We start from the raw sequence: 22,216 nt of genomic DNA, 5'->3' as shown, positions 1-22,216 counted from the left end.
AATTTAAGCCCACCCTGTTTGTGGGATCTGAATCGTGGCCGGGTTGGAGCTACCGCCATAAGATCGCAAATTCCTCCCCACTAGGAACCGCCGTTTGCGTTAGCCGGCGGCCGAAGCCGAAAGGCCCGCGAGGCAGATGCCTGTACGAGAATACCTCGCCCGCCGTAGGCGAGGCGGCTCTTGCGCAGCAGCTCCGACGGCCATCTTTGCTTCGGGCAAGTGGTTCCCTCAGCCTGAAGCCCTTGAAGCCCCATCCTTGTTCAGGATTGAAACAGAAGACTTACAACTGAAACATGAGGCGTGTTGCCTGAGGAGCAACATGAGGGAGGAGGACTTTACAAGCATATACAAGGGTGTCTTTGGGGGGGGGGGAGAGAAAGGGGGAATGCCCGCGACAAAAATGGCGGAAACGGAACCCCTTCGACACCGAAGCGATTGGGTGAGGAAGGGCGGGAGGACGGCGGCGGCGGGCCGCATGAAAAACGGAGGGAGTGGAGGGGAAAGAATTCTCGCGACATCTCACGCGAGGCCGGAAGAGGCTGCGGACGGGGAGCTGAGCGCAGTCCGCCCGCTCGTTCAGGCCTCCCCTCAGCCCTACGTGTGCGTAGGCGTCGTCGGGCTGCTTCGCGGCTACGCACCGGAGACGGCGTAGGGGCTTTGGAGAATCGGTAGGGCGGCGGCGGCGGCAGTATAGTAGTAGTAGCAGCCGCAGCAGCAGCAGCAGCACCGCCAGACGACGGACTGAGGGGGCGGGCAGCTCGCTCCGTGCCGCCGCGGCTGAGGGGAACGAACGCCAGCGAGAGCAGCAGCAGCGCCGCCGCCTCGGAGAGCAGCCATGGGTGAGTCTCTAGCCCGGGCTCCTGAGGGAACGGAGGGATGGCGGCGCCGGGTGGCGCTGAGGGCGGGCGCCTGTGACAGTTGGAGGGGCGATGGCGGCGGCGGCGGCGGGGTCTCCCGGCCCTCCCTCAGGCGCCCCCGCCCGCCCTTCTTCCGCAGCGGGGAGGAGGAGGAGGAGGAGAAGCCGTGACATGGTGGCCGTGCCTCAAGCTTCCTGCTCGCCCTCTTGGCGGAGACGGCGAAGGTGACGCCGCCCGCCTCCCGCTCCCAAATCCGGGTCGTGGGGGTTTCATTTTGGTTTTATTTTTTGAAGAGGGCGTCCCAAGCCCCGTGCAGCAGGGTGGGGGCGATGCCCCCTTGCAGCAAACTCCCCACCAACTCTCTTTTTTTAAAAAAAAATTCTATTTCAAATCTCTCTCTTTTCGCCCTTCTACGCCTGGAAGCCCCCCCCCCCTTTTTTCCATTTATTTTTTACAACGCTTTCCACTCTAGCCTTATGCAGCTCTCTCTCTCTTTCTCACCCTTGCAAGAAATGCTGGCTGCAACCTCATTTCTCTCTCTCCCTCTCACACACACACACCATTTCCTGCGTCTTATTTTACAGCGGACTCCTTTTCTGCTGCTCCCCACCCCGCACTTTTGCTCTTAATTCGGGTTTTTTTTAATGCAGTGAAACGAAAAACGCTTGGGGAAAAAGAGCTGCTTTCTCGTTCCCTGCATCGTTATCTCTCCCCCCCCCCCACGGCCTCCCCAGTTTAGTCCCCAAATTTCGGATGGATGGAATTTGATGGGAGGAATCGAGGAGCGCTGGAAATATGCATGAGGCGAGCTGGGAGGGACCGGGGAAAAAAAAGAAATCTCAGAACAGGAAAGAAGGAAGGGCAGGAATGAAGGTGTATTAGTCAGAAGTGAATGGGGCTGGACACAGTAATAGCGTGATGCTCCCGGTTTCTGTTAAATAAAAGCAGCTGCAGTGTTGAAAGATGCTTCTTTGGGAGGGAAGCACGCTTTTTTTTTTGAAGACGGAAAGCATGATTTTGCTCCTGTTCTCTGGTCCCACCCTGAAAAAGCAGCTGCACACGAAGAAGCAGTGTGCATATATCACTATGTTCATGGGTATATGTGGCCATGTTCAAATATTTGAATCTGCTGAAAGTGTGATAAACTTAAGAGCTCAGTACTGACATTCTTACTTAGGTGTAAGTTCCTTTGAATTTAACTGCTATATAACTTCTATATAGAAGTGATTAGGATTGCACGGGCGAAAATGTTTGCTTCATTTTGCCATCCTAAAGATGGTGGTTTTTGACACTCTTTTCAAAGATATGTGTAAAAATTTACACATGTTAATTTTTAAAGAAAAAGACAGCTATTTCTTGTAGGACTGAAAAATACTGTTTCCATATTCAAACAGTTGTTTCATGATACAGCGACTAAGTGCTTATTTTTCCTAAACCTAAAGGTGTAATATTTTTACAGGTCTACGTCTTTGCTGAGATTTCATCTTTGAGATATTTATGGGGTATTTATAAATAGTTATATCTCAGACCTGTACTTTCAGCAGAAAAATACAATTATACCTTCACAAAATTGCTGCCGTTGAGGCTGTTTGTACAGGTGATGCTTGAGAGATTGTGGCTATCATAGCAGCAGTTATGTTACTTCTAAGCACATAAACAGAAGTGGAATGTGAAACTATGCTTGTTTGGACGTATTACAGAGTTAAAAGGTGTTTACTCCAAAGTGGATAAGGATTGTCCTCTCAAGTAACTAAATTTTGTACAGGGTTGTAGCATGTGCTTTTATGCCAGAATTTTCCATGTAGGCCATGGGAATATAATTGGGGGCTGGGTGGGAGTGGAATGCTTTGAAGGCTATGCAGTTATGACGTGGTAAATTGCTTCATGTTTTCTTGTTATCTAACTGCATTTTGAGCTACTAAAAGTTAAGCTACGGAAAAGGATTCTCCATGATTGGCTTTAGAAAATCATAATTTCAAGAGTAACTTTCTGTTACCTGACTTTTAGGGTTGTTCCTAGCTGTAGAAATCACATTTCTTAGTTTGTCCTCTGTAATAACTTTAGAGATGAGATATTTTCAATGCCTGTTCTTTAGCTTGAAGCTTTGCCTTCAGTGTTGCAAAAGCTGAAAACGATTCTTAACTTTGTAGACTCAAGATCAGTTATAAAGCAGCTCATGTTAACTGCATGATTTCTAACAAAGCAAGTTTCCCTGCTGAACTCAGTTAAAAATTAAAACACAAGCATTGCTTATTATCAGTCAGCTCTGAAAAATAACTGTAGATATGCTTCATCATTTCAGCAAGTTAGCAGGAAATAAACAGGCAGGAAAGCCCTGGGGAATGCTTTGGTATTCTGAAGAATTGGTCATTAATGGCATAGCATCACATCTGCTTTCACATGGCAGCTTTTAAAATCTGGCATACAACTTCATTTGTTCTCAGTTTTCAGTTTGTGTGCTTACACTTTTTCTAGTTGGAAAAACATGCACAGATATTCCTTGGTGTTGTATATACATTGGGCAGAGTGACCACAAAAGGCCTTATTGTAAAAGGTTGCTATCTACAGTGGTGTTGACCTAATACCTAGCATTCAAATGAGAACATTCCTCAGTTGTCCTGCTGATCCTGTCCTACTCAATCCATGCCAAGTCTGGTTAAACCAGACTTTGGTAATTTATTACTGTGTCTTGGATTTACACTCTGCTTGGTGGGGTGCTTCAAGGTTGTACAATTGGGTTACATTTTCAAATATGAGCTAAGCTTGCAACTCACTTTGTTGTGGTAGCTGTACATATGATTGTCAGACCCTAAATTAATCCAGCTAAATCGTGTGATTACTGGTAGCATCGTAAATGTGCATACCCATTATGGTGTATAGACTGTCATGCAGTGGAGTATGGGATGTCCTTGAAAAGAAATTGAAATCTTTGGTGGTTTTGGTGCACACCAGGTGCTTTATTCCTGAGAACTTTGCTCAAGGAGAAGCAGTGCCTATTGAGCAGTTCCAAGTGGCTGAGGCAGCCATATACAAAAGTCCTGCCCTACCTGCAGAACGTCAGTGGCTGGCTGACTATTTCTGGTTGTGGTTTCAGCTGAGCACTAAGAGAAGATCAGAGACACGTGATGGTGTGACTGTATTGGCATATTTCCAAATTTTACATATGGTTCATGCCTTGTCTGATCATGGGAATCCAGGCTTTCATGTCATAGGGAGCGGGAAAAGAAGTGCAGTGTAGTTCAACTGCTACTCTGTTCTGCTTGGACACAGAATAACGTAACTTAAGGGAGGGGGCTTATGGATGAAGCCTGTAAAGCCCCACTCCTGATTTTCTGCAACATACTCAGTGGGCTAGAAAGCTCGATGATTCTTTCTAGCCAAAGCTGCTTGTTTCATCAGGTATTATACAGTACAGTACAGCTGAAAGTACTGCATGGCTTTCAGGGTTGGAAAGATTGTAACCTTGTTGGATTTTAACTAGTATTGTTGGATTTTAACTACTGTAACCAGGAGATGCAACTTGAAACATACTTTCCAACCAGAGAAAGACTACTGTAGTAGCTGTGGAGGTACAGCCACTTGCTTGTGAGTTTACATTAATGCCCTGGCAGCACATTAAATCTCTGCTAACAGTAAACTTGTGTGTGTGTGTGTAAATAAAATAAAATAAAAAACCCAACCCAGTACCCATAACTAATGTAGGCGATATAGTAAAGCTGTAGTAGCATAATGAAATCCAGTTTGAACATCTGGGGCAGCCAGTGTGGTTCCCTCCAGGTGATGTTGGGCTGAAACACCCATCACCTTTTGGCAGTGTGACCAGTGGTAATGGATGATGGGAGTTGTAGTTGCAGCAAGATCTGGAGGGCTTCAGGTTAGGTACGCTGGTATAAGTCATTATGAGGTAGATCTTAGATTATTCCCAGGAAGTCAACAATTTATGACTAGTATTAGGTTACTAGAGGATCAGACCAAGTTCTAAGTTCCTTAAGATGTATGTGCCTTTCAGAACATCTTTGCCAAGAATCGCAGAAGATGAAAGCCACGTTGAAGTTGAATGGATGTGTTTAGTAGAGCTCTGAAATGTACTTTTAAGACCACATCCTCTTCTTCAGTTTACCCACAAAGCCAAACAACCTTAGCTTGTTTGAAAATGTTGTGCATTATGCTTGTGATATCTGTTCTTGAAAAATTTGTGTAAAGATTCTGCATGCTAATGTAACCTTGAGGATAGCTTCTAAGTCACTGTGAATAACACTTGGACACGAGCAAATAGTAACTTTCAGCCCCATTGGAGTTTAAATTGTTTTCTCCATGGCTCTGATCCAATTTTAACTCCTGTCTTGCTAGCACCATGGTTTAAACCAGGGGTCAGCATCCTTTTTCAGCTGTGGGCCAGTCCACTGTCCCTCAGACCATGTGGTGGGCTGGACTATATTTTGGAAAAAAGAGAACAAATTCCTATGCCCCACAAATAACCCAGAGAGGCATTTTAAATAAAAGGACACATTCTACTCATGTAAAATTTGCTGATTCCCAGACCGTCCGCTGGCCTGGATTGAGAAGGCGATTGGGCTGCACCCGGGCCTTAGGTTGCCTATTCCTGGCTTAAACTGTTCACTTTGTACATGCAGGAAGCCTTTATAAGTGCATGCTCGCTTGTTCTAATTGAAACAGTATTTTCTACTTGTTATTTGAATTTGATTATAGATTATTTCTGACCAGAAAATTTAATTAGATAATTGCCATGTGGGTGGCCCTGTCGACATGTCAAAGTTGGCCTGCAGGTTGAGGACTGCCTACACCAGCTAAAAAAAGATTCCTACTTTTAACTGATCCATATTGTACAAACTTGTTTGTCCTAAATATCTACTTGGATTTTCCTCAGTATTTTAGAGGAAGTGCTTGTTTTATCTAAGACTTCTGCTACAAAATTTCCTGACAGTTTAATTCCCTGTACTTCAGTCCTTGCAAAAGTCCTTGTTGATATGAACAGAGTTGGACTCTCATCAGCTCCAGCCAGCATCATGGTTAGTGATCAGGAACAATGGAAGTTGTAGTCCAGGCATGTCCAACCAGTAGATTGGTAGATCCCCGGCTAATCCTGGTAGATTGCGGGATTAAATAAAGTTTACTGGAAGTTAACAAATAAAAGCTGAAGAACTCTGGGCAATCCTACCCTGAAAAAGCTCAATGACCCTGGGCTCAACAACTCTGGGCAATCCTCTGCAAAAAAGCTCAACAACTCTGGGCAGTCCATCCACTCCACGAATGCTCCTCCTCCCTCCAATGACAATGGGTAGATCACTGCCAGTTTTTTTATACTGGGAGTAGATCACAGTCTTTTGGGAGTTTGACATGCCTGCGTGTAGTCCAACAACATCTGGAGCCATGAGGTTTGTTGTCCCTGATCTAAAATCTGCATTATACTATGAGTCAAAGAATTGTCTTGAAGTACACTCAGGTCAGAATTCTAGCATATGTGTTTAAAATTTCATTGCATGACAGGATGGTGCCTGCTGCCTTGAAAGAAGTGGTGGTGTGACCACTCCTAAATAAATCTGGACCCCCTTGGACTGGAATACCTGCTACATACCTATCACCCACTTCTTGAGGAAGGCGGTTCCAGGGCATCTGCAAGCATTCTTGGATAATCAGATTATTTAGATCCATTCCAGTCTAGGTTCAGGCCTAGCCATGGGGCTGAATCTTATTTGGTTGCTCTGATGGATGACATTTTCTGGTCAAGCATGCATCTTTATCTTCAGCAAGTTTATTGAAAAGTCCTTCTGGATTCAGTGGGATTTGTTCCCTGACAAGTATAGTTAGGATTGTAGTCATAGAAGTCTAACATAGCAAGAGTGCTGTTTTTTTCTAATTCAGTATAGTTTTTGTGTTTTTCCTGTGCTTGTTGAATTGCATTTCTGATAGGTGTTGCACTGGTAAGTAATTTGCAGACAGAAGATCTGATCAGTGTATCAGAGCAGTAGGTAACCAAGTAATTAATACTGAATTGCATGCCACTGCGTATCTCCCGTCACCTTTGTTTAACTGACTGGCATTTCTTGCTAAACACTGTGGCCCTCTGTTGAATTGAACATTTAAAAACATGCATTAGACCCTTTCCTGTAGCATTTTTATTTTTATTTACTGATATCAGTATATTTTTATATACTGATATTTTTATTTTTATTTACTGATATCTGCTGTATATGTTGGAAAGTTGTTTGTTTGATGTGCATTTGGGCACCTCTTAAGATATAAGCAGATTTTGCCTGATGATTGCTAAGCTCAAGGAAAAGGTTTTTGTCTGCTTAGATACAGTTGGGCACCATTTTGAATCAATTTGGTGAACTGAATCTTTCAAAACTGCACTGATTTCAACCACTGATTTTAAAACTGCATGTTGTTGTTTCTTAAAACTCCTGAAGCACCAGGTACAAAGCAGATAATTTATTCATAATATTTAAACAAGACATAAGTAAGTTGTTGACCTGTAAAATACAGTACTTCCTCTTTTTATTCATTTTTAAAATTCTAGCTTTGATGGCAAAAAACCCCACTATTTTTGGCAGTCTCCAGTATCTCAAAGTCTCAAGTAGATTCCAGCATGAAGATCACATGGTAGTTAAAGCAGACTGAATAGTGAAATTGCTTTAATTATAACTCATTGGAACTTAAAATTGACAAAGATTTTATGCACTGTAGTTAGCTGGAATGGCTTATGATATATAGAGAGATTTGCATACAGAAGTCACAATAAACTTTATCTTGCAGTGATGGCTGGAGGCAAAAGTTTCCCATCCCCTGTAGATCACTTTGACAAGTGAGCAGGGCTGTTCACCTGTCACTCACTTGTCACATGACATCAGGTGATTTGACCTCAAAAGAAGAATTGGAAGCACACACTAAGTATTGTCCTAATTGTTCTGTGAGAAGAGATCACCTTTATCTGTAGCTTTGCAGTACAGTGTACAAGTTCATTTCTCAGTTAAGTACCGGATCTTGGCTTCATATCCATGCCACCCTCTCTGCACATGCATATATTGCACAGTACAGTTGCAGCATGTGCATTTAGTAGACATATTTTACAAGGCATGGGAACTTGGCTCTTTTCAGTTGGCTAGTTTTCTCTGATCTAGTTCACATAAACTGACATGATAAGAGACACACAGTAGTCCAAAGAATATCTTAACAGGTTAAGTTGCTGAGCCCGCTGATCTTATATATATTTTTGCCACCTGTATGTCAAGTACTATGTTTAGTTCAAAGCTCAAATTATGAGTGCTTGTGAATCTACCAACCAAAGAGGAACAATTGCTTCCCATCTAATGGGAAGATAATGTTTTAACTGGTATCTATTTGCTCATGCCTCTGAGAAGTACTATGCACTGAATTCACAAGTAAATGGGCTTGCTCAGGTGTGTATATGAGTGTGATATGAAGAAATGTCAAAATGTGTGCTGTATTTAAGCATAGAAATTGCATGCACGGTCGTACCTCAGAAGTCGAATGGAATTCAGTGCGGAAGTCCGTTCGACTTCCAAAACATTCAGAAACTAAAGGGCAGCTTCTGATTGGCTGCAGGAGCTTCCTGCGATCAGTTGTAAGTCGCGGAAGCCCCGTCAGATGTTCGGCTTCCAAAAATAGTTTGTAAACCGGAACACTCACTTCTGAGTTTGTGGTGTTTGGGAGTCAAAACGTTTGAGAACTAAGCTGTTCGAAAAGCAAGGTACAACTGTATAATTCTAGTACTGTATTTTTCGCTCTATAACACGCACCTGACCATAACACGCACATCGTTTTTAGAGGAGGAAAACAAGGGGGGGGGGATTCTGAATGAAACAGTGGATGTATCATTTTTGTGCCTCATGCTGTGGCCACAGACATGTGATCTGATGGTGAATTTGGGGTGACCCAATGCAAAGATCCTGAGGATCCATGTGGACCCCTGCTTTGTAACCACGTTTTTGCACCATTGCAGCCCCAGGCAACAGTGGGTGCATGATTTTTTTCGTGCAGGCTGTAGTCATGGACATGCTATGTGATCTGATGGTGAATTTGGGGTGACCCAATGCAAAGATCCTGAGGATCCATGTGGATCCGTGCTTTGTAACCAGGTTTTAAGTCGGGAGGGAAGGAAAAACACAGAAGGGACAAGGCGCACGAGAGGGGTGTGCAGAGAAGCAGCTGGCTAAGAATGGAGGAGAGGAGTTTAACGGGAGGGAGGAAAGGAAGGCAAAAGTTTCCCCCCACCCACCCAAGCCAGCCCCCCCCTCTCTCCCACCTGCATGTTTTCCGGCTGCCTGCGAGTCCCTAAAATGCTTCCCTGGACGCAGCAGCACCAGAGCACGGAGAGGAATTAGAAGGAAGGACGCGATCCTTTCCTTTCCCCTCTGCTTGCCTGGAGGGGAGGGGATTTGCCTACTCTTTGTTCCGTTTGAGCAAATAGCAACCGAAACAGAAGAGGGTGGGCAGTAAGACCCTGAGGCAGAATGAAGGAAAGCAACAGCTTCCTCTCTCTCGCGATTGGATTTTTGCCTGATTTTTGCCCCTGCACTCGGGCCAGTCGGCTCCAGGGACCACGCATTCGCTCAATAACACGCACAGACATTTCCCCTTACTTTTTAGGAGAAAAAAATCTGTGTGTTATAGAGAGAAAAGTACGGTAATTTTCTTAGCACAGCTTGATTTAATAGTGAGAAAAGGTTCTTTTAATAAGCAATATAGCATGCATTTTAAGCAAGAGATAATAAACTGTAATCCTAACCAGTGTAAACACTGGGATTAGTTGTAAATATATCTTAATGGTTATATTGTATTTTAATAATCTGTTGGAAGCCACCCAGAGTGGCTGGGAAAACCCAGCCAGATGGGCGGGGTATAAATAATAAATTATTATTATTATTATTATAGCAACCAATAAACATCTAGTTTTGCTTGGAAATGTCTGAAGTACAAATGGGACCCTTTATTCAGTGATGTGACTTTTTTTTACACATTTTGGTAAAGGTAGAATACTTGTGCAGAAAAAAAATGTATAGAAACCAATCCTAAGTACAATCAGCAACCACTTCACACTGGGGTTCTGTTCCCGGCCCCCTGCGTGCGTTGCTGTAGCGTGTATAAGTGCATTATGTCCCACCCTTGTTTCACCCTTTTAGTGACGTGTTTTGTGATGTTTTCAGTTAGAAGAGGTTCATGGCTACACTGGAGGCTCCTGATCAGTGTTAGAAACTCAGCTGTGTAAGCTTATTGTCAAATGGCACCTTAAACTTAGATTATGGTCACCACTCTGGAATACCTGACATGGCAGCTGGGGGAAGGAAGACGTTCCCTAGCCAAACTCATTTCCTGGCTGGAGTGAGCCAATAAAACTTTGTGTGCAGTTTTGCTGTGGATTATAATGCATACTAAAATACCCACAAACACACACACTAGTTCTCTGCCCATTGCTTTAAGGGAAAGTGTTGCTGGAAGGATTTAGAAAACTACTTCTGATAAAGAAAATAAGCTTTGAAGGTTTATATGACAGCAACTTAATAACTATAGTAATGTCTATTTCAAGTTGCTAAGCAACTTCAGCTTTGTTCTAGCACTTACCTTTCCTTCTTTCAGAATGTCTGCTTAATGTGAAGTTGAGGAAAGGATGAATATAGAAAATTATTGGTCTCTTTTTCATTAGAGCAGTTGTTAAAGGTCTTTGCTTCTGTATTTTGTACTGTTTTGCCTTCCACTAATGTTGCAAGTTCTCTGCTTCCTGTTTTTGCATAGATTTTCTTAATTGATTTGCATGTTGTGCAGTGGAAGAGCATGGACATTTATGGTTCATTGATGATTCAGTGATCAGTTTGTGAGTTCATGTTTGTGAGACAACTTGGCCAGAGCAGAAATGATGTAAATTGCTTTAGCAAACTCAGCAAGTGAAATTTTGGAGATCCGTAGAATCATCTAAAAATGTACACCATGCTAACAGAACATTAAAGATGAACAAAGTGCAACTTTATTCCTTCCTTTTCCTGATTTAGTTTGGTTTTGATTTTAATAAAACTCGGGTAACAGTGGGGGCAAGTACTACCCTTTCTCTATTGAATGAAGATTTTTGAAGCTATTAAATGAAAAACTAAATACAGGAGCAACAAGCAACTACTCACTAACTCAATGCAGACGATACATCTAATTCCTGGTCAGCAGTAAGTCTCTGTCAGAGGACAAAATAGATATTGAAAGGGCATGAGTCATCTTCTCTCCCTCCTGAAGGTTCCATTGTCACCTCTGGACCTTCCATACCTTTTACATTCTGCACTGACAAATTGGATTTGTCCTAGCAGTTGCTGGCTTGTAATTCAAATAATAAAGAAAGTTGTTTGCTTTATGTTCCTATTTTAGAGAAAATTTCTCTTGACTTGAGATGTGCTTTTCAAGGCTGAATAAATCCCAAGAAACTGATTAACTGGACTTCTAGGAATTTGAACTAGTTTTCAAGTCCTGGTAGCATTGAAAAATGGAATTTTGTGCAGTAAGCTAGAGGTTTGCTAGCATAGTGACTAATTTCAACTAAGACTTCAGTGTTATATTGGCTTTCCTGCAAGCAAACCCCATTGAACTCAGTGGGACTTCTAAGTAGACATAGCACCGTGTTCTTAAGCATTGTTTTGGAATAATTTATTTTGCAACTTCTTAGTCCCAAGAGGGGTATGGTAGGCTTCATAGTAACCACGTCCTTGAAAAGAATAAATTACAGTTTATTTTTATTCAAATAATCAAGGTTCATATCTAGTGATGTGGGGTGTAAATTTAATACAAGAAAAAATCAACAACTGAATTGATACAGTACTAGTCAAATGACTATTCCTAGGAAATGCACACACAAATGAGCATGTTAATAGTTTTCAACGCCCCTTTAAAATTAAAATCTAAATAACGTATCAAGCTGTCATGTTGTAAAGTATTCAGTAATTTCCAAGTGAAGCTTTGAATCAGTGTGGAAATGTTTCATTCCAACCAAGCGCACTCTGATTTTTTTCCCTGATGTAAACTAACTTAGTTTGAGTCACACCATTGTAAATGAACATGGTAGGTTAAATCTTGATTGATTTTAAATTTAAGAAAATAGAAAACTTTCCAGAAAACTCACATCACTGTTCATATCCCTGTACCATCTAAATTGTATGAGTCATGCTGAGAGGAAGGGGATTAGGAGTTGAAAGTATAGTTGAGGCTATCACACAGGAGTGTGCCATACCTACACCATATAATCTTCATTGGTCTCTGAAATCACCCATTGAGGCCCTATTTGCATGCCTGCTGGTGGGTTTGGTCAGGCTGCTGGGAACATGAGAACGTGGCCTTTTGTGTTGTGGCTTCTCTCCTGTTGAACTCTCCTCTATGTTTGACCCCATGCATTTTCAGTCTGCCTTCAGTTAGATAGCCAGTTGGGGTTTAAATTGACTTTTTTATTAATATAAGATTTTTTTACATGGCTAATTGGTATGTAGTTTTAATTGAGTTGATGATGATTTATTTTTATTGTCAATTGCTGTTTGCATCTCATGATAAAGCATAATCAGTGTGATCAAAAGTGTCTTCTTTGCTTCCTCGGTGCTTCTGGGGCCACAAGCCGTGTCCAAACCTGAACTCATGGTTTCCCCCAAAGAAACTATCATCATTAAGCCAAGAACAAACCTTGGTTAGCACTTGGTTGTTTGGGGATAACTGGTTTGATACTACAAGTCAAAGTTTGTGATTTGTTGCTCCCAGACTAGGCAGGAGTGGGGAAGGACCTATGTGTTAAGACGCAATTCAGCCTTCATTCTAGTTTTGAAGTGATGTGTGATTTAGTCAGATAGTTACTTCAGATTGGAAGATCTCAACAGAAATCACAAGAAGCCTTGTGACCAATTGAGGAAGGCCTTAGGACTTTCAGAAGTAGACCATTTTATTGGTTGTCTAGGCAACCAACTGATCTGCTTTTTCAGGCACTTTGGGAAATATTGGACTTGACTTTAGGCAAGATGACAACATTTTAACTCTGCAAGCTAGGTTTCCTTATTTCCAGTTGTAGCAGCTAACTTTTTTTACTCGCTGCAATTCGTTGCTCAAATGATAGAACTGTTAGTAACTTGGCAGGTGTTTCTTTTATAGTTTGGAAAATTGAAATAAAAATACTGTTCCACCTTCCTGGTCTTAATTTGCTGCCGCTGCTGTAGAATTTTTAAGCTGGTGAAGGCTTTATGACTATGGACCAGTCACATGTGCATAAACAGCATACTTCAGGTGCTGCACATATGGAGAAATTGAGAGTTCTGTAAACATAGGCTCTCTGTTGCTGAGGTGTACAAGCATTTTGTCCCAAGTTCACAGCTGAAGCACAGGCTTGGAGAGATGGATGGACATATATGCTCACTCACTCATTCTAAAATGCATATGAAATGTGTTATTTCCTTAAGCTTGATGTAGACTTAAGTAGTGAGAGGAAAAGGATAAATGTTGGCCCAACTACCTAGAAGATGCTTGTGGCATCCCTTTGACCACTATATGTGGAGGTAGTGTGCTGCAAACCAAGTAGCTGGCTAATATAGGGCCATTCAGAAGCAGCATATTTAAGAAGTTCTCCGTTTGGGCTTTATTGTGGGCTTATATTAACTAAGTTCTCCATTTGGGCTTTATTGTGGGAAAAGCTTGGCAGCCAAACACAAGGGCTATGTGTAGGAGTCAATAGATGGAAAGGGTTGAATGAGTTGCCAGTAGAGGATGCAGTTTGACTTGCTTGTCAGATAATTCAAGGGTTTACGAGACTGGTACAGGGTTATGTATATTCATCTGGCATCATATTTATGATCTTCTCATAATGTGCAGGTTGTTCTTTCAATCTGTTTCCATGTTTAATTTTTAAGGCAAATTATGACTGTTATGGGATTCTTCATACTGCACTTTTATGTTTAAGGAACCGAACTATTCAAAATGTACCTATTACATTGTATGTTACCATGATCAAACTAGTGAAACAAAGTACTAGAAAGCTCATGAGAATTTCCAGTGAATAGCATACAGAATCATCTGGAGCATCACAGAAAGCTATGATAGCTGTAACATTGACTATTTGTCTTTGCCCTGCAGCGGTTTGATCTTACCAATCCCTTTATTGTTTTTTATTATTTATTAAAAGCACTGCTCATATTGGGGAGCTGTACAGCAACCTTAAAATGCAACAGGGTGAATAAAAATCAGTGATTTAAAAATAAAATAAAAACCAGATTTTTAAAAAGAAATTAAATTGGATTTTTAAAATAAAATGCTTTTGGAGGAAAAATATTTCCAAAGATAGTTTTCTATTTAAGTGACATTATAGTCCAAAGGCTATTCATCAGGAAATAAGGATTTGTTTTAAGTTTTTCAATTGTTTAACCACATCAGTTAACAAACATGGATCAATATGTTACTATTTTAGTTAAATAAATTGTTTAAATTGTTATGAAGGCAATGATTATTTTTCTCCTTCCAATCAAATACAGCAGAAAAGTTATCCAAATATAAACAGTTCTTAAGCCTCACCATAATTTCATAATTATCTGTCTATGTGTTTCTAATAGCATAACCAAATCAGTATTTTTTGATATAACTGTAAAAACTACTCTGAAAATTTAATATTCTAAAAACAAAACCTTCCTCTGGTTGTAAATATGAAGATTATACCAGCAAGAACAAGTCTTTCTGAATAAAAAAAGAAAAAAAGATTTAAATCATGTCTTACTGACTAGTGATTTAAATCAAGTCTGACTGACTAGTGATTTAAATCGATTTGTTTTAAATCAAATCCACCCTGAAATTCATGCCAAAAACACCCTGAAAACAGGAAGAAAGGGCAGAGTTGAATTATAACACACCAGCTGGATAGCTTAGTTGGTTAGAGTGTGGTGTTTCTAACACAAAGGTTGCAGGTTTGATCCCCATATGGGACAGCTGCATATTCCTGCATTGCAGGCGGTTGGACTAGATGATCCTCAGCATCCTTTCCAACTCTATAATTCTATGATTAAATGAAGACTACGGAGCACAATGTGTTTTGAAAGACACTTAAACATCATTAATGTGGATAGTCTCAGAAGTTCTTGGGGAAGGTAGTTGAAGTTTCATAGAAAATACCCTTCCTCTAGTGGTCGCTAGTTATACTTCCATAGGCTGCAACATGACCTGGAGAGCTTATAATTGTAGTGATTGTGTAAATCAGTAGGAACAAAGGCACTGTTTCAGGTATCCTTGTCTGAAGTTGTTTTATGTTGATCTTACATAAATTGTTGACTTGTGTTCATTGAATGTAATCCGAGGATTCCCCCTTAAGGTCTGGTGCCACAGAGTACCTGCAAACTTTTTTCACTAGGTGAGTCCTAGGAAGAAAAATGGCACAAATAATATTTTTATCATAATATAATTACTGATTTGGCATTTGTGATGACTGCATGCCATTAAAAACCTTCACTGGACGTTTTTAAACAGAAGTTGGATGGCCATCAGGGATTATTTAACTGACTTCTGCATTGCAGGGAGATAGAATAGATAATCCTTTGAGTATCTTCCAATTCTACAATTCTATAATTTTCTTGTTTGTAACCCTCTTGCAACAGATCTAGAACTGTGCACAAATGCATATTTTGTACTAGTAGTTTGGGTACTAGATAATGTACTAAAAAAACAGAGTATAGCTAACTGTGTGGTCTGAACAATTGTAAGTAACTCTTCTTTACCTCTCTTTCTTCTATATGAAAATCTGCACCTGCCTGATATTGCTGAACTGCTGGAATTCATCACCTACTATGACTTTTGGCTGTGTCTTGTCTATATCTGGATGGTTGGAATGATGGAAACACATTGTTTACAAAGTAGCTGTAAGTATCTTGATTTTTCAAGCAACTGTTTGCAGCCCATTCTCCTTCATTTATGCCTTTGTTAGAAGGGATCCAAATGGATTTTCCCAAGGTAGCTATTCTTTGTACAGGTATTGCCTTTCTCCAGCACTCAGACAACATATCTGTCTCTTAGGAACCTTACTTTCCCCCTTTCCTACCCCTTCAGTATGTCTGTTTCTATGATGCTATGTAGAAGTGCTACTGGGCACCTATTGGCTAATATCAATGACATTACTCGTGAAAAGTGACATTACTTTACCCACACCTATTATTTTTAATAGTCTGTACTTTAAAAAAAAAACTTGAGGCAGGTGATAGTGTCATCTTACATGCTCATTGGGAGTAAAATTTCCCAGAAAATATTCCATTTCTGAAAATGTATTTTTCATAAAACTTAATAAATGGGCATGATAACATTAGATAGTTTCAAAGTTGCAGTGTTATTGAAGTCTTCTTCATTTGTTCCATCAACAAAAGGAGATTGAATTACAGGGTTTTCCCCCCACCCTCAACCACTGTGCTTCTGCTGCCCCTGCCCTTCACCTCAACATTTATAGAGGGTTTGTACCTACAGTTAGGAACTTGGGTACAACTGTGGTGGCTAATACATGCATAGTATTCTAGATACCATTTTGTTTGATATGTGGAAGTTGAGGGCAGAGCCAGTGGGTACAGTCCTGGTTCCCCTCCCCACGTTATGTGGACAGATCAAGATAAATAATAAGACTAAATAAATGTCATATTCAATTATATCTAATAATAATCACTTCAGATGTAGTAAGCTTAATACCTTAATAGTTCTTAGTGCACTTTATTTTTTCCTAATTGAACCTTTCAGTTCAAATATATTTTGGCTGCTGGAAACTTTTGTAAAACCAACACAACATATTTCTTTGGTTTTCATTTGCTAATGTAAGTCAAGTTAGCGTCTCATATTTAGGACATTGGAATTACCTTATGTATTTGGTTATCTGTAAGAGCTTCTTACTTGCTGTGAGTGGCCTGCCAGTGAGCTAAAACCCCATTACTGATGTTCATTCCATCACATACTCCTGTGCTTCTTTTTAAAGTTTTCCTCTAGTCTTTGAAAGTTGTACAGTCCTCAAAAAAATAGAGAGAGAGAAAATATCTCTTCCTCCCCTTTCAAGAAAGAGAGCAGGATAGTTCCTTTTCAGCAATTTTAATCCTGCTTTCCATTAAATGGGGATGAGAAGTTGTATTGCTGCTGCCAGCATGAGAATAAGTGACGAGGTATAGTTCTGTATTGTATGAAAAAGCTCATGCAATTGACAACTCCTGCTTTATGTATTAAAACATAATCTTGAGCTGGCATTGTAAAGGCTTTCTGGAGAACAAAATGCTTTAAGGAAATGTTAGCAAACAGAGCTTTGTTAACTTCTGAATTTTATTTCTTCAATCTAAAATAACAGTTAAATGGATAGTAGGAAGCCATAACTATGCTGTTCCACCCACTGTTTTTAAACCACACAGCTGAGACTCTCCTAGTTCTTCCTAAAATGAGAGCTGGCTCACAACAAGCAGTTGTAGCCAATCACCTGGCCCTGGGCAACTGCTAGGCTTTTCTGAAGCATTTGCCAGAGCCAGTCAAATGACGGAGCCACAAATTTTTTACAGATGGCTGAAGTTGTCTGCCTATTGCAGATGATAGAATGAGCGGTATCTGAAAATATGCATTCCTAGCAGGGAATAACCTTCCAAGTCATTGCTGTTTGCTTCTGGGGTCAGTCAGTATGTTCATGCCATGAACAGAAGTGTCATGAGTCCTGAATGCCCTTGCATTGTGTATTCAGATTTTCAAAAATTATGTGATTGACTAAAAATATTTACAAGGAGTAGGGAGGGGGGTGTATACAAGTTGAGGTGCTGGGAAGGCACTATCTTTTTGTAACTAACGTGTAGAATAAGCACTACTACAGTTGTCCATAATCAGTATGAAATTATAATTGTCCTAGACGATAATATGATTTTATATATTTTTATCTTAGCAACAGAAGAACCTTGAAGGATATGTGGGGTTTGCAAATCTCCCCAATCAAGTTTATAGAAAGTCAGTGAAGAGAGGGTTTGAATTCACGCTCATGGTTGTTGGTAAGTTGTACTTTAGCATGTGTCAAATGGTGACTGCCTTCTTTATTAAAAAATAATAGATAATAAGTTGATTTACATATTAACAAATTGCCTGTGTCATACTTTAAATTCCACTTTGGACGTTCATTGCTTTGAGTACGCAAAGGAAGAAAGTTTAAATGTGGTTACAGTGTGTATTGCAGGGTTTGAAAATGCTTGCCCTGCTCTTAGCAAGTGGCACGAGACATTCAGGTTGTGATGATTTCAAGGTTTAGATTTTTGCGGAATGGAGAAGTTGAGTTGAAAAGCTTTGAACAGACATTTACTTGAATCTTTATAATGCTTATTTATTTATTTATTGCCTGCTCTTCACCCTAAGGTCTCATTAAAACATAATATTAAAAAGAGCTTGAAACAACTTACGATCATAAAATTAAGATGGGTTCTGTAAATTTACACCTCAAATGTCAAAGGCCTGGGTAAAGAGGTACATCTTTAGCATTCTGTGGAAGCTGTACAATGAAGGTGGCAGGTGCTCTGTGGTGAGGGAGTTCCACAGCTTAGTGGCTGCCACTAAGAATGCCCTCTCCCAGGCCACTGCCAAACCTCTGAGGGTGGAGGAACTACCAAGAAGAAGTCCCCTGCTGGTCCCAGTTTTCAAGAGGGTCAGAAGGGAAGGAGGTGGTCTTTCAGATATTTGGAGCCTGAGTGGTTTAGGGGTTTAAACACCAACATGAACACTTCAATTGGGCCTGAAAATGATGTGGCAAGCAGTGCAGTTGTTTTAAACCAGGGGTTCTATGAGATATTAGTGGGACCCCGGGAAATAATCTGGCTTCCAAGTTGTCTTCAAGGGCATCCCAACATAGAGCACATTGCAGTAATCCAATCTGGAAGCTATCAGAGCATGCAAAGGAAGGGAAAACATTGTTTCATTCTGGCTTGGTTCAACCAAGTGGTTGAATCTAGAGAGAGCTTGACCACAAGGCTGGGTTTGGATAAAGGTTGGCTTAGCTCAGCATGGGGTGGCAGCAGAAAGAACAAAGAAGGAACCAAGTGGTTGCAAGCTCCTCTCTGGGAACCCACATGCTTGTGTAGCACCACTAAGCTATGAGAATCTTTTCGGCTCCAAATGCCCTGCCCATGTATGGCCAACTACATCACTGTAACGTGATTGAGAGGTGGGCAGCCCCACCCACCTCTCAAAATTGCTTATGTGGGGTTTCCACATACCTGACAACTAGCTTCAAAGCCCTTTGCTGTTTGCAGAGGTATTTAAAGCAGCCCCCACCCCCTTAGAGTCTCTGGAGGCTGAAACAGGAACATGGGGGCTATATTAAAGCCTTTTGCAAAAGCACTCTTTAAAGCAGATCTGCACTTCTCTTTTAAGCAGAGTGGGTGCTTGATACGAGGTGTTACCCACTCACTCATTTGAAGGAGAACTGCAAGGCTGCTTCTAATTTCACTTTTGATGGGTGGGGATTAAATCCTGTTGCCTTGGCTGCACAGTCCTGTTCTTGATGGGCAGCTGAATGTGGTTTGGGGGAAACGGCATTGTAGGCTGAAGTGGACCCACTGGCGATTTGCAGACCACAGGTTCCCCACCCATATACTAGGCCATAATTTGGCTTAGCAGGACATGTGAACCAGGCCAATAATGGCTCTGTATTCACTTCAAGTATATTTCAAGTATACAATATTACAATTTATATGGGTGGTGTAGGCTGTCACTTACTACCTGACAGCAGGCATTCAATGCTGTAGAGGGTATTAAAACCTCAAAATGACATGGCTGAATGTTGTTTCATGAACAAACATCATGGAGGACTTGCTCAAGTGCTTTTCATCAGGGCATTGAAATGGACAATTCCGTTTTTCCAAAGTGGTGAATAAATGGCAAAATTGCAACTTTTCTTTGCACATAATCTTGCTATGAATTTCAATTACAAGTGTTTGGTGTTAGAACTACTTTAAATCCACTTTTCTTCTGTTTGTGAATAAGTTCCCTGATCTGACTGGCTGTTGTCCATGCATAAAAGATGCATGAAATGTTGATTGTAGGTTTGCCAAGAATTTCTTCATCTGTGCCAGTTGTCCTGCGCTCATTAATAGTTGCCTAGATGGCTGCATTTAGTTTCTGTAAAAATTGTTAATTTATATTCATTCAGAAGCTGGAGTAGTTTTACTTGGATCACTTTCTTCAGGCTTTTCTGGTTAGGGGTGTGAACTTCCTGCATTTCAATTTCTCAAACTAGAGCAGAGAAAGGATTGTGATGGAGGCAAAGGTCAGCTAAAATGTCTGTGTGCAAAAGAACTGTAGTGGAGCCAAATAACTTGTTCAGATGTTTTTATCTAGAAAAGCTGCATATTATCACTCTCTGTAGTTGTCGAACTGCATTCTTCAGTTTGTTAATAAATGTACTTCTAGTTATTTGAAATACATAACATTGGTGGCTTTCTAACATTGATTTTAAACATCAAAGCTGGTCAGTTCCATAAATTGTTTGGCGCCTTAGCTAAATTATTTCTTTAGCATCACTTTTTTATTGAGCAGTTTAGGCTCTCTTATGCACATAGTACATGTGTGGCATAAGCTTATCTAGTAGTGTACATTTTTAAAAGTTTAATGCTGTGGTTCTCAGTTTTGGGATGGGCACTTCTTGCAGTGTTTCAGATATTCCAAGGAAGGATTGGATCCTGATTCAAATGGATTATATTCCTCTTGTTTCTTGCCCTCACTTTCTCAAACACTTGGTTGAATTGGAACACCCATTACTGGGAACAGTGGATTTGTAGGGATAACTGTTCTTACTACCCATCATCCCAGTATATCTAGACCTAGAGGAATGCACTGGAAGTTACTGAGAAGAGAATGGAACTGGTGTCGGTAGATGAATGATGGTGTTTCTTGGGAGCTGTCTGATGAGAAGATGTAGGCATAATATGTTAGTAAATCATTTGCTGCCTCTACTTATGCAAAGTGCCATGCAGAGCCACATTCCCCATGTAATGCATGACTTGCTGAGTCTGGGATCTTTCTGCCTTTTGGTTACTCACCCCACAATGATGTGTGAAATTGCCTCCCCCCCCCAAAAAAAAACCCCTGCTCTTCTTTAAACTCTGTAGTCGGAAGTTTTCAGTGTGATCTATGGGTCTGTCTTGTCTACTTTGAATTGATTTAAGCTGATATTGTCACTCAAACTGGAGGAATGGAGACTTGCAAATGAATGCAAGGAGAACTAGTTCCCAACCTGGCTATTGAAAACCACTGGGGAATATAGGCAACTCCCCACTCACACATGAATGTGCACATGTGCCATTTTTTGCTCTGAAAGTGGGTAGGGACCCCCGGAATGGGGTGGAACTGGGGAATCCCCACTCCCATGCATCCTGGTGACATTCACAGTGGTTGGGAATGGAACCCCAGCATAGGTGGCTGTTCCCCTGTAATTAGATTTTTTAAATAGTGTTTTTTTAGAGATGTCAGGATGTTAAAATTGCCTCAGACAGGTGGTTATTGTGCCTCTGCCTTAAAAGAAAAATTACAGTATTTCATACTATTGTTCATATAGAAATGAAACTTGGCCAAGCGATAGCTATTTGTGGGAATGTCCTTGAGTGCTTCCTACTTATTCTTGGACAGTTTCTTAGATGATGATAATTTAGTGAGCTTCCACTCTTCACATGTTCCTGTGATTCTCTTGTTTGTGGAGGTCTGCAGGGTTATGCCCTGTTCTGCTCCTTCCTACCCCATCCCTTCTTCAGGGTTTGTTGCGAGGAAGAATGGTGCAGGTTTTCCAGTGGAGTAGCTGGAGTTATACATGATGGGAGGACAAATCTGTGGTACGGTTGTAAAGGAACATTAAAGTCATTAATACAACTTGAAATTCATGGGGAATGACAATTTTCTGAAGTAAACCTATTTCAGCTAAGTTAATGGTTTCCTTGTGGTGTGCAAGTGTTCCCTCATTCTAAAATTGTGAGATAGTTATGTTGCATTGTTGTAACTGGCAGCCAATTGAATTGCTATTCTTGTTTTAAGAAACAAACAAAACATTCATCACTTTACCAAAAGCAATGGAGAGAAATTAGAGGCTTGACTCTTATTTATTTCGTTAAAATATATACACCACTTGATTGTAAAAAAACAACCACCCTCAAAGCGGTTTGCAAAAAGATAAAACAATAAAACTGAGAAACATTCACAGTCCTACTTTAAAACACACAAAAGTTAAAATACTAAAACAAATTAAAATTGCCTCAACTTTATAAGCATCTGGGTAGGTTTGTCTAAACAAGAATGTTTTTAGCAGGTACCGAAGAGTACAGTGAAGGTGCTTTCTTGAACTCAAGAGGCAGGGAGTT

The 22,216-nt window shown here is 40.8% G+C and overlaps 1 protein-coding gene across 5 annotated transcripts in view; it reads left to right on the top strand.

The window, feature by feature from the left end:
* The first annotated feature begins 437 nt into the window (after positions 1-437).
* Positions 438-22,216, top strand: part of SEPTIN7 (septin 7) — a 54,656-nt gene continuing 32,877 nt past the window's right edge. For 2 of the 5 annotated variants that reach the window (XM_083578155.1, XM_083578154.1), the window contains exons 1-2: positions 438-839; positions 17,770-17,872. In XM_083578155.1, coding sequence (XP_083434281.1) covers positions 17,863-17,872 — 10 coding nt within the window. In that variant the 5' untranslated portion in view covers positions 438-839; positions 17,770-17,862. Of the gene's footprint in view, positions 840-15,740; positions 15,834-17,769; positions 17,873-22,216 lie in introns of those variants that run through there. The other 3 variants (XM_083578152.1, XM_083578151.1, XM_083578153.1) reach the window with 2 other exon arrangements.

Source organism: Podarcis filfolensis (genome assembly GCF_964270895.1).
Source record: "Podarcis filfolensis genome assembly, chromosome: 12".
Taxonomy (NCBI): Eukaryota; Metazoa; Chordata; class Lepidosauria; order Squamata; family Lacertidae; genus Podarcis; species Podarcis filfolensis.
Note: the sequence above shows the minus strand (reverse complement) of the source record. Positions and strands in the feature narration are given on the sequence as shown.